Source organism: Mastigoproctus giganteus, chromosome 2 (genome assembly GCF_048544385.1).
Source record: "Mastigoproctus giganteus isolate SK-2022 chromosome 2, ASM4854438v1, whole genome shotgun sequence".
Classification (NCBI taxonomy): Eukaryota; Metazoa; Arthropoda; class Arachnida; order Uropygi; family Thelyphonidae; genus Mastigoproctus; species Mastigoproctus giganteus.
In genome coordinates, this window is record NC_143576.1 from 132,842,162 (window position 1) to 132,855,281 (window position 13,120).

At 37.5% G+C, this 13,120-nt stretch overlaps 1 protein-coding gene across 2 annotated transcripts in view; it reads left to right on the plus strand.

The window, feature by feature from the left end:
* The window catches only part of fand (Pre-mRNA-splicing factor SYF1 fand), a 385,689-nt gene that overhangs the window by 173,935 nt on the left and 198,634 nt on the right, over positions 1 to 13,120 (plus strand). For both annotated transcript variants that reach the window (XM_090368673.1, XM_090368674.1), the window contains one exon: positions 12,344 to 12,463. In XM_090368673.1, the coding sequence (XP_090224799.1) occupies positions 12,344 to 12,463 (120 nt within the window). The remainder of the gene's footprint in view (positions 1 to 12,343; positions 12,464 to 13,120) is intronic.

Below are 13,120 nucleotides of genomic sequence, written 5' to 3' on the forward strand. Positions count from 1 at the left end.
GGCTCTCAACATATACTCCCTCCTATCGTGTCTGGGCAGAATTGCAGACACTTTCAAATTCAACCCTAATTCTCGGCTTTTGTTCAACAGTGACCTGTACTTGTTAAGTAATTCTGCCGGTCTCCTACTCTTAATATTATTAGTGCCAACGTGTACAACTATATCACCTTTTGTGCCCTTAAAAGATGATATTCGCTCTACAATGTCATCAACCTTTGCCCCTGGCAGACATACCCTGGTCCTGTTCCACCTATCTTTTTTACAAAGCATGTTCCCCGTTTCCCTGACAATAGAGTCACCAACAACTACTAGTTCCTTCGGGACCAGCGCATTCTGCCTTGGGGGTTGTCTCTGTGTCACGCGATGCCCAAGTGCAAGCTCTGGCGTTGATGTGGGCAGCTGAGAGCTTGATGGGCCCCTCAATTTAGTTTCTTCGAGGGCATCCACCCTGTCCTTCAAGCTCTCATATAGGCCCAAAAGAACGCCGAGTTGTTGCCTGATATCGATACACTCCTTGCATCGCGCACACACAAAGACATCCCCCTGGGCAGTATCATGTCCCGTACCCGATTGCTCTGCAAACATCAAGCAAACAGTGCATTTTATAAGGCTGTGAGTCAGAGGACAACTGCCCCCCTCAGTTCTGCTCTGAGCCACAGCACTTCCATTAGCTTGAGCCTTTTGCTTTGCTGCTCTGGTCTGAGTCATGATTCTATTAATTTATTAATTAATTATGTTATGTTATTAATTATATTACGTTTGTAATCTAAGTCGTTATATGTATTTATTTAAACGTACAATTTAACTGCTAACGGAGTTCAACTAACGCTATCTAGTACGGTATATAACCTACGGTATATCTAGTACGGTATCACAATGGCGGGAAAGTTAATAACGGTAGCGGTAGTTACGAACACGTGGAAACCCTTACCGATACTTTTACAAGGCCGAGTAAAGAATAAATACACCAAATTAATCAAAAAATCACAAAATAATGTTATACTACTAAATTTAAATCAAAAGTTTTAGAAAAACAATAATTTCAAATCAATAAATAAGAAAAATCCACTTAGCGGCTTGGAACACGACCATCACTAGTAGCCTCGTCAGCAGACTCCAGACTCCAGACATCAGAAGTTTTGAAACAGTAATCCGACCAAGGAAAATAAGAAAAGAAATCTTGCAGGTCATCCCATTTTGCATTCTTGTAATGCAAACGAGGTTGGGAATAGCCATGAGATAAAGGCTCCATTGGAGAAGAGACAATCATCAAGTTATGATCTGAATGAGATAAAGGCTCCATTCGAGAAGAGACAATCACCAAGTTGTGATCCGAAGTGCCTAAAGGACCTCTCACTTTGACCGTATACTTAGAAGGGTTGTTTGTGAGAAAAAGATCAAGCGTATTGGCTGTATGATTAGGATTGTCCGGTATTCTTTTAGGTAAATGAACAATCTGTGCAAGATCATTAGTAATTACAAAAGCCTCAGCATCTCAACCAGCTGGGTTGGTGTGACTAGAAAACGGAAGCCAGCCGGAGTTGTGAACATTAAAATTACCAAGGAAAATTACCTCATTGTTAGGAAAGTTGGACTGGAGAAAGTCAAGTTGCAAAGAGAGGAAGTCAAAGAGCTCCAAGTGATTAGTGAAGTTGGGAGAACAGTAGAGACAGCAGATGAATTTGACACAATGAGGCAGAGAGATTTTAAGCCAGAGAAGATCGAAGAGAAGAGATTCCAAATTGCCAAGTCTCTGACAGGGAATATCAGAACAGACATATGCACAAGTACCACCTTTGAGGCGAAAGGAATCACACAACGAATAATTTGGGCATCTGAGATGAGCAGTAGTTGAATCAACTGATAACTGAGATTCTGTCAGAAAAAGTACATGGGGTTTGGCAGACTGCAAGTGGAAATGGACATCGTTGAGATAAGAATTGAGACCACGTATATTTGTAAAATGAATTAGGAAGTGTTTGGAGATTTGGCATTTTAAAAGACCTTTATATAACCCCTGTCTTAGGGGTCACTTTCTCTCTGTTTCAATGGATATGGAGATACAGCTGTTTTAAACTGGCACGCACAAAGCCATTATGAGAGGTATTAAAGAATGAATAACTGACTTATTGTTTGTATTTATTGACATTTTGAATGATACAAAACACAAATAATTGACAAATTTTTTACAGTTCACAATAAATGTTTGAAAATCCCACCACCAACTTCAGTGCACTTTGTAATTCTTGTGGTAATATGACATTTTGTTCTTCTGAGGCCATCTTGGTGTTTCTTTATGAGGGCAGCAGTTTTCAAAATGCAAGTGAGCAATTTGTCTCTTGTATTCACTTTTTCTTTCTATACTGTGCTTTTCATCTGTCCCACAAACAAAAATCTAGCAGAATGAGATCTGGTAACCCTGGTGGCCTGAATGGGACCACCATGGCCAATCCATCATTCAGGGAAGGTTCAATTTAGATGTTGTATCACCAGACGGGTATAATGTGCAAGAAATCTGTCATGTTGAAAGTATATATCCTTGTAGCCAAGGGAACATCTTCCAATAGCAGCAGAAGTTCATTTTGCAGAAATTATAGGAAAATGGGCCCTGTAAGACGATGTATAATTGGCGATTAGCATTTACCCACCAACAAATTTCCAATCGCTGGGTGTCGTCTCCTGGTTGAAGGTGTTGCACCCACTGTATGTGAAATGGATACAAGCTGTGCTCACTTAATGTTCACCATATTCTTGTCTATGGAATACCGATATGTGTAGAAATTCTTTGTGTGCTAATAGTAGGACTATGTTTCTATCGACTGAAGAATGTATTCTCTTTCATCCACATTTTGTTCATTTGCACTTTTGGAAGAAATATGAGCCCTGGGAACTGTACCAGTCTCGCACAATTTGGTGTAAACACTAGTAAACGCTTGTAATTCCGGTATTTTGTGATTAAGAAGCCATTGACAGTATTCTCTACAAGCAGCAGCGCTTCCACCACAAAAACAGTAGACAAACATCATATCAGCATATTCAGCATGTGTGAAAATTTGAGACATTCTTAACACTTCTAACAGCGTCAGGTTATGACTGCTTCTTGGTCACATCTGATTCAGGGAGCTATGCATGCCAGTTTCAAACAGCTGTATTTCCATTGAGAATTGGACACATGTATATGTGTCCAACTATTTTACTCAGAATAATCGCAGCTATAACCTCCCAAAATATTTACTATTTCTCCTGAATATATATATAAATTACATGAGTGGTTTGAGCATCCTTTGTGCTTGCTCCTCTACTTCTTGTGGAAGAGTGCACTTTACTATGCCTCTGTTGTGCACTTGTATGCTCTAAACTAGATTATGGGTCCAAGTGTATGCATCAACAAGAAAGTGTGCTTTTCGATCCCATCCACCAGTGGCTATCTGTATGGTTGCTGGAGCATTTTGAACAGCTCCTGTCCAGAGTCTATATGTGGATGCAAGTAGGATGTCTTTATTGTTCTGGCAGAAGTATTTGTCTCTTCCTTACTAAATTAAACTGAAATCCCTGTCAGATCACTCTCAAATTGACATCTGTTTTTGAGCCATGATAAGAAAACTTGTATAAAAAAGTCACCTATCAGGCTGTTAACCATCCTTTCAATATTTGTGTCCAAGAGCTACTCCAAGATTACATATCACAGTAGAAAAGATTTCCCCATCACGAAGACAACTCACTCCACCTTGTATGCTCATGTTTGAACATGTGATTTCACATAAAGAACTGGATGAAATTTGGTACTCCATCTTCTCTCTCTGCCTGTAATCACTCCTTAAGTGCATTATAGGCAGTATCAGAGATGATATACACTACTAATCCATTTCTGGCTCATGTTCAGTAGAAGGTACATTTCCTCTATGAAAATGAATTTTATATTTGCTTCTGCTGGATCCCAAGTCACATTGGGATTAGGGGAAATGATCTGGTTGATACTGCAGCCAAATTGGCAATTCAACACATTATATAGTAATAGAGGCATGTGATTCAAGAAAGCAAGCGTATGAGCTTATGTAGCATCAGCCAAAAAAAAAATTCACATAGCCATTCCCTCTAAAAATTTGTCCAGCTCCTCCTTGAATTTATTTAAGCTATCAACTTCCACAACGACAGAAGGAAGTTTGTTCCAGCAATTAACCACCTGTTGGCTAAAGGCAAATTTCCGCACATCTATTCTACTGCTGTATTTCCTCAATTTGAATTTATGCCACCTTAGGTTCATAGTCTGACAAGTGGAAGAATCCCATCAGAATTCAGCACGCTCAACCAATTCAAGGCCTTATACACCTTAATCAGATCACCTTACAGGTGCCTAGTCTCCAGCCGCTGCAATTTGCAGAACTTATGCCTCTCTTTATAAGAGAATCCCTTCGTTCCCCTCACCAATCTTGTTGCCCTTCTCTGTACATGCCCAAGCAAATCTGCATTGTTCCTAAAATGAAGCCTCCACACTCAAGCTGTGGCTGAACATTTCCTTATGCAAAGGGATAATCATCTCCTTTTCCCCTGCTAGCAAAATTTCTGTATATCATTGACAAAACCCCATGACCTGCTCTGGCAGCCTGTCTGCATTGCTCAGAAAACTTCATATCTTACTGCACAATTACTCCAGGTCGTTTTCATTTTCTACCACCCTAAGTGTAGTACCATACAGTTGGTATGTTCCTCTGGGGTTACTTCTACCCATATGCAGTACTTTGCATTTGTTAATGTTAAACTTCAGTTGCCACTTCTCAGCCCATCTGCCCAAATTTTCCAGATCCTGTTGCACTAGCACACTGCCATTACTGTCATTAGCAACCCTTTATATCATCTGTAAACTTCGATACTAAGCCTGATATCCCTTCATCAATATCATTGATAAATATACAAAACAACAGTGGGTCCAACACCAAAGCCTGTGAGATTCCACTAATAACTTTAGTCCACAAAGAGTAGCATCCATTGATTACCACTCTATCTTCTCCCACTCAACCACCCTTTTATCCATTGTAGCAACTTACTCTTAATACCATTCTGCTCCAATTTGTACAGTAGTCTTCCATGCATAACAGTGTCAAAAGCTTTCCCGAAATCCAAGTATACAATATCAAAATTATTTTTTGCATTCAGTTCCTTTGTAACCACATCATAGTATCCAGTCAAATTTGTCAGACAAGACTTTCCCTTAACAAACCCATGCTGTATCTGAATTATTGCTGTAGTCTTGTCTAGTTGATCCTTTTTGACGAAACATAGGCCTGAACCTTGAACAATATTTCTTAATCGGTATGAAAATCCTAGTAGCTTCCACAATCAATTCTTTCAATATACAGACTAAAGACAAATAATATACAATAAGATATACTCACAATGCCAAGATTTGTGGAATGGAATACAAAGAAATTATAACAGGAATATATAGGAATTGTTCTTTTCAGCTGGGGGGGGGGGTTGATGACCATCCTATATATTTAGGCATGTTTGTAGTGAATGCTGAACATTTTATGTGCATGACAATTTTTAGCAATTTTAACTAACTGACTGAGCCTTATACACTCAGGTTTATCTGACAAAGACAATGTTTCAGAAATTAAAATTTTTTAAAAACTATAAATCTGTAGCATTGTATGTAGTTTTGATTTTTAAATTATATTTATATACTTATTTTACTTAGTTGTGGTTTGTAGTGATATTTTGGTGTATTCATGTTTACCTCCTTTGTAAACATATACTTTTATTTATTTTTTTTTATATACTTTTTGATGTAATCTATTTTTAGGTTACCTATGACTTTCACTCAACACACCATTTCCTCAGAAAGCACGTTTAGAGTTGAGATATTTGATGATATTTGGCATAATCTTGTACTCTGCATATCATAGCCTAGATTACCAATGTTCCATAAGCGTCAAATCATCATTTTCATTTATACAGTATATATAAACTTATATCTGTATTGGCTGAATACACATACTATTAATTTAAAACACACACACGCGCACACACACACGCATGCCCACACATGGTTCTCCAGAATTTGTGTCCATTCCCAGCAAAATTTTAAGTGAAATATTTTCTGTCAAAATTTCACCCAACACACCATTTCCTCAGAATGCACATTTAGAGTTGAGACAATGTGATATCACTGTATAGTGAGAAGGCTAAAGTAAGTATATTCTTTTAGATCTTGAGTATTTTTAATGTTTGCATTGCATTTGTTTTTAAATGTTTCTTCTTATATTATTTTAATTCCTCAGTACAATGAATTTTTATTCATAAATGTTGCTACTCATATTGTACTACTACAAGGAGGATATATATAAAAATACATATGCAGTATTAATAACATTAAATGAGTTTTTTTGAGGAAACCATGTTGGATGAAACTTTGACAATGAATATTTTCAACTTAATTTTGCTACTTAAAATTTTGGTCCATGGATTTAATTCTGTAATTTGTGGATCATTTTCGGGTTCTGAAAATGATTGATTCTGGACCAGAAAACAGAAAAAAAAGTTCATATAAATGTGCCCAATTCTGAATCTCTACAGAGCTATGGCTGTTTCAGTTAAAAAAAAAAAATCTGTGGAGTTTTCAGTTGAAATAAAAAATAAATAAGAACATGTAAACGTATGACTAATACAAATAAAAATTTTAGTTGAAATGAAAAATAAAAAAATAAGAACATATAAACATATGACTAATATGAATAAAAAATTTTACTAATTATGTGTCGTTATTCTTATTTATCTCTCTATACATTAAAAAGTTTTCCTCCTGGTGATATTTATTCAACTCTGAGAATACCACTAGGAGAATAGGGTTGTGATTCAATTATGTCACTACAAAAGCACAGGTAAATAGGTCATTTCCTGATTAGATATTGATCAGTGCATTTCGACAGGTGTCTGGAATCAGTGTTTGATTTGCTAACCTAGTAATTAAGACAGTGTCATGACCTAGATGATTGCAAGAGAAAATGAGGCTGATTTTGATGCTGAACACTGATTCCAAGAAAAAATGATGCTGTCAGGAGTTTGCAAGAAATATAGAGAGAAACTTTCTGAAAGGTTACGAGCCAATCATATAATAAGTTCAGTGACGATGGAGCAAGTGGAAAATCAACGTGACAGGAAGCTGGTAGTTAACATGGATGAAGAACAGGCCGAAACTCAGTGAACTGTTAAATGGCTCAAACGTTATTGTTATTTGTTATTTGGTTTTTAGGAGCATTAGCAACTAAGGCCATATTACTCTGGGGATATGTGGTGGTCATTCCCTGACCTTTCCGCATCCTCCATATTTTGTGGATCACGTTCTCGAACCCCGGTCTAATCAAGAAGCGTGTGCTACGCACTGCTGCTCCTGCCCACCTGGCTAAGGAGGCGCCATAAGCTCAGACATAACGTAAGATATTATAATGTAAGGGTAATTGTGCAGTCAGATGTGAAGTTCTCTGATCAGTTCAAACAGGCTGCTAGGACAGCCTGTCTGCACTGCTCAGTTTTGTCAATATTATATACAGGAATTTTGACAGCAGGGAAACACTGACCACAAATTGAATGTTTGCATTTCTGCATTGAGGCACAAAAGTTGCAGTTTGTTTAAGTGTAATTTTACATTCAGGCAGCGAATGTTTAAAGGAAGATTTATAGGAATGGACAGGTGATGTGGGAAGTGTTATTTTTATTTTTTTGCTTCGTTGCCACCACTAATGCTAATATATGGTACTTCTGCATTATGCTTTTTAAATGATCCCACAAGAAATAGTAAATGGGAGGGGAGGGGGGTTACATTAGGTGGCTGTGCTGGCCAAAAAACAGGGCGTGTCCTTCTGAATGCATAGTTAAATAGCATTGAGGCCCTCGTTTGTTGACTGAAGTGGATGGAAGTGCAATTGTGTATAAACCTTGTTACATATTGTCTGGAGTGAAAAATCTTCAAGTAAATGCAGCAAAAATATTCTTACAAAAAGTGTTGTGTGTTGGTAAGCACACATAGCGCAACATGAGGCATTACTAGAGAATTGCTCTTGTATGAGTGGGTGACATTAAAAAGTTTTGGAAAGACTATGTTTTAAAAGCTGTGAAGAGCATTGATTCTTCCTGTAATGAAATTAAAGAAACAAATATGAATAGTAGTAGTAATGGCAAATGATGCAAGAAAGCAAGCTTATAGGACATCAGCCAAAAAAAAAAACAAAAAAAAGACAGTTTTCCCATTTGTACTTTCCAAGAATTTGTCCAGTTCTTTCTTGAATTTTTTTTCACTCTATCCCCTTCCACGACAACGGATAGAAGCCTGTTCCAACAGCCAACCACCTGCTGGCTGAAGAAATCTTCTGCACATCTTTCTTGCAACCATCCTTCCTCAACTTGAATTTATACTTCTTCATGTGTGTTGTCTCAACAAGTCATTAACATTCAGCTTACTCCATCCATTCAAGGCTTTAATCATCTCAACCAGATCTCTCTGCAGGTGCCTAGTCTCAAGATGCTGCAATTTGCAGAACTGAAGGCTTTCTAGGTAAGAGCACACTTTTGTTCCCTTCATCAGTCTGGTTGCTCTTTACTGCACCTATTCCAGCATATCTACATTCTTCCTAAAATGAGGCCTCCAGACCTCACAGTACTCGAGATGTGGCCTAACCATGCCTTATAGAGATAATCACCTCCTTATTCCTGTTAGCAAGTGTGCTGTCTCTGCCATAAGGAACAATTTCTCATCTTCTTATTCTTTCTTGAAATTTACTCATTCCCAGCTGTTCTCCTTTCAGTCGATCAGTTTTTGCTGGATCCCTGGCCATTCTGGGAAATGAAAATGCTGACCTCACCACTAAACATCCTCATTCTGCTCTGTCACATCCCTAGGTTCCTTACACTGATTATAATAAAGTCAGTTGCACTGACTTTAATATTGTAGTGTTAATACCTTACATTAACTATAATATTGCAAAGCATGCTACGGTAATTGGTCAGAGATCTGGAAAAGTAACACCAACAATAATCTTTACCAGATAAAACTAGATCCAAAGCTGTGGCTCTCTGGCTTCTGACAAAACAGACATGAGGAAGTGGTATTGGCAAGACTGAGAATTTGACACACTCATCATACTTATCTCTTCCTATTATCGGAAGAAAACTCCACCAGTGCTCATCCTGTCACACTCAACTTATGGTCCATCATTTCTTGCTGATTGTCCCTCACATACAATAATCAGGCCAAACATTTTTAAATCAATCTCAGAGTTGAACATCTCATATGATATATCTCACTTCTTAGGAAACAAAGCAAATATAGAACAACTTTTAATCTATTTGAAATGTATCGGGATACAGGAGCATATAATTTAAGAACTATAATGATATGGTCATGCAAATAAAGTATGAACAAACACACTTTGGCCTCAGCACAATTTATCGCTAAATCAAATAATAAAAGCAACAACAACCCTGCTAGCAAAGTTTCTGTATATCATTGACAAAATTCCGTGAGCTATCTTGGCAGCACATCTGCACTGTTCAGAGAATTTCTTGCCTGGCTGCACAATTACACCCAGGTCTTTTTCATTCTCCACTAGTATCACACAGTTAATAAGTTATTCTGGGGTTATTGCTCTCTTCATGCAGTACCCTTGCATTTGTCATTGTTAAACTTCAACTGCCATTTCTCAGCCTATCTACCCAATTTTTCTAGACCTTTTCCCAGTACCTCACCCTGATGACTGTCGTTAACCACACTGTCAGCCTTTGTATCATCTAAAAACTTAGACATTAAGCCTGATATACCTTTTTTTTTCATTATCATTGATAGATATTGAAAACAACAATGAGCCTGGCACTAAACCCTAGGGAACTCCACTAATAACATTAGCCTACAAAGAGCAGTGCCCATTTATAACTACTCTGTCTTCTTCCACTTAACCATTCCTTTATCCATAGCAGTAACTTGCCCTTAATGCCATGTTGTTCCAGTTTGTACAGCAGTCTTTTATGTGCAACAGTATCAAAAGCCTTTCTGAAATCCAAGCATATAATGTAGAAATTATTTTTTGCATCCATTTCCTTGGTCACTGCATCATAGTAACCTATCAGATTGGTTAGACAAGCCTGCCCCTTAATAAATCCATGTGTGATTGCAGTATAATTGCATGCCTATTCAGATGGTCCTGCATTACTTCTTTAACCCAGTGATTCCATTATTTTTCCCAGGAACAGGCGTTAAGCTAACAGGTCATAATTACTCACGTTGTCTTTTGACCACCCCCCCTTATGAATTTGGGGATGCATTTGCATATCTCCAGTCTATGGGGACTTCCCCTGAATCCAAGGATGCTCTCATAATTATGGCTGATGATTATGATTATGGTTTGCTGCCTCTCTTAATATAATTGGTTAGATTCCATCCACCCTAGGTGCCTTTTTTATGTCCATCTTCAACAATTTCTCCTCCACTTTCCTTTCAGTTATCACAAAGTCATTTAGCTTTTTGTTAGAACTTGACAAACATCTGGCATCTGCTTCCCTAAAGAATTTCTTGTGTGAATGTAGATGCAAAATACCTATTAAATTTGTCTGCAGTCTAAAAGTAGGGTCATCAACAGTTAAACCATAGACATCAAGTGGTCCAATATGATTCAATCCTTTCCCTCTTCTTTTAATATAAGCATAGAAGTCTTTGCTGTTTTCCTTTGCATTATTTTCCAGAGACTTCTCATAATCTGCCTTTGTTTGCCAGAGATTTCTCATAATCTGCATTTGTTTGCCTAACCTCCTTTGTGATTTGATTACAGATTAGCTTATATCTACCATAGGCTTCTGTATCACCTGATAATTTATATGCATTTCATGCACTTTTCTTCTCTCCTATGTGTCTCAATAGTTCATCTGACATCCATTTAGTTCTAAGCCTTTAACAGTGTTTGTTGTGAAAAGCCTAGTAGCTTCTTTGATTACTTCCCTGAATACTTCCCATTTAGAATTTGCTGTTGGTAGCGTGATCAGTTGGTCCCACTGTACAGAATTTAAAAACTGTCTAAGACCACTACAGTCACCCTTACTAAAGCAAATAGGATGTGGAAGAAATTGTGTCCAAAATTTATAATTGACTTCAAGGGATTAAAAGAGAGTATAGTAACAATCACCAGGTGGATGTGGGGTGAATCTGATGTTCAGAAATTTATTGATAGCTACAGAAGGCAGCTTACCAACCAAGAATTGATGCAAGTTCTGTCAGAACAGCAAGAAGATGAAGTTAATCAAGTGGAGGTGATTGAAGAACCCTGTGGATTAAAATTCAGTCTTAATCTTCTTTTAAGAGGCATTGGATGTTTGAAAAACAAGACCCAATTGTTTAATGTTTTTCCAAGGTTTTTCATGATGCCCTCAGGGTTATATATGAGGAGAAAAAGAAGACAGCATTCAGATATGTTCTTCAAGAAAGTAGCTACAAAACCAGTACTGTCTATATCTACTGCTTTTAAAGTCATTCCCAGAAATAGTTTTCTCAGACCCTAATTACCTCTACCCATTTATCTTCACCTCCCTCTTTCAATTGGCACCTCCGTAGCCAGGTGGGAAGGAGCAGCAGTGCGTACCACACACTTCTTGATTAGACTGGGGTTCGAGCTCGTCACCACCAAATACGGAGGATGCGGAAAGGTTAGGGAATGACCACCACATATCCCCGGAGCAATATGGCCTTAGTTGCTAATGCTCCTAAAAACCAAATAACAACAACAACTCTTTCAATTGAACATTACTCATCTTTAAGCGACATCATTTGCATCAAGCAAAAATCAGTAATATTATGGGAAGAAAGTTTATTTACAGTTTAGTACAATAAAGTACATTATATACAGTCCCCCCTTTGGCAACTTAATTTCCATAATACATTGCTGCTTGCCACTCATATGGATACTTCTGGATTAGATTCCTATCTCTGACTAGAGGAATTTTTTAGGCCTTTTCAAGTGAGCTGTAGTTAGCCAATCTCAGGAGGAAAGAGTAGGGTTCCCCCTATGGGTTATCCTGAGATATTTCAGACGGCATTTCTTGTATTAGAATTAATCACTGAAATGGTGGGAGGGATGACTACAAGAGGGACCTGAATTGCTCAATTACAGCAGTATAATACAATAAAGTCATTACACTGTATACAATGCAGTACCTATAAGAATAAAATTCAGCTTACAAATGAACCTCAGGAATGCATCAAGTTCATAAGTTGAGGAATGCCTTTATATAAATTTATTTATTTATTGTTATGAAGATTTGTTTTTTTTACTAAAAACACAATTTTTCTTAAAAATTGTTTTAGATAATAAATACATATACAGAAGCTGTGCAAACTGTAGATCCAAAATTGGCCACTGGAAAATTGCATACATTATGGGTGGAATTTGCTAAGTTCTATGAAGAAAATGGACAAATAGGAGATGTAAGTACCCCCTTCATTTTCTATTGTAGTTTCTCTTTATATAATTCCGTTTCTTGGATAGTTATCTAAAAAAAAAAAAAAAAAAATTAATATGCCTCTGTTTGGGTAATCGATTACAGAGACTTTGTTACTGGATGGAATATCTGTATATAATATCTTTTTTTAGATATCTGAAATTTTGTGGATAGGTTATAGGGAGTATATGTTGATGTTATCTGTGGCTACAGGGCGCCTCCATAGCCAGGTGGACAGGAGCAGCAGTGCGTAGCACACACTTCTTGATTAGACCGGGGTTCAAGCCCATGATCCAACAAATACGGAGGATGTGGAAAGGTCAGGGAATGACCACTGCATATCCCCGGAGCAATATGGCTTAGTTGCTAATGCTCCTAAAAACCAAATAACAACCACAAAAACAACAACTGTGGCTACAGCTGTAATCCACTAGTGATGCTGTCATGCAATTTACATAATGTTTGCTTATCAGAATATAATGAGATTGCTCACTGTTGTATATCACAATTCATGACATTATTAGAAAATAAATATCTGAGTTCACAAAACTCCTACACACAAGAATGCATTTCAGAGGTACAATGCATTCTTGGGTGCTAGAATGTATTACATAGGTGGACTTTAGAGAGTATTTGATACTTG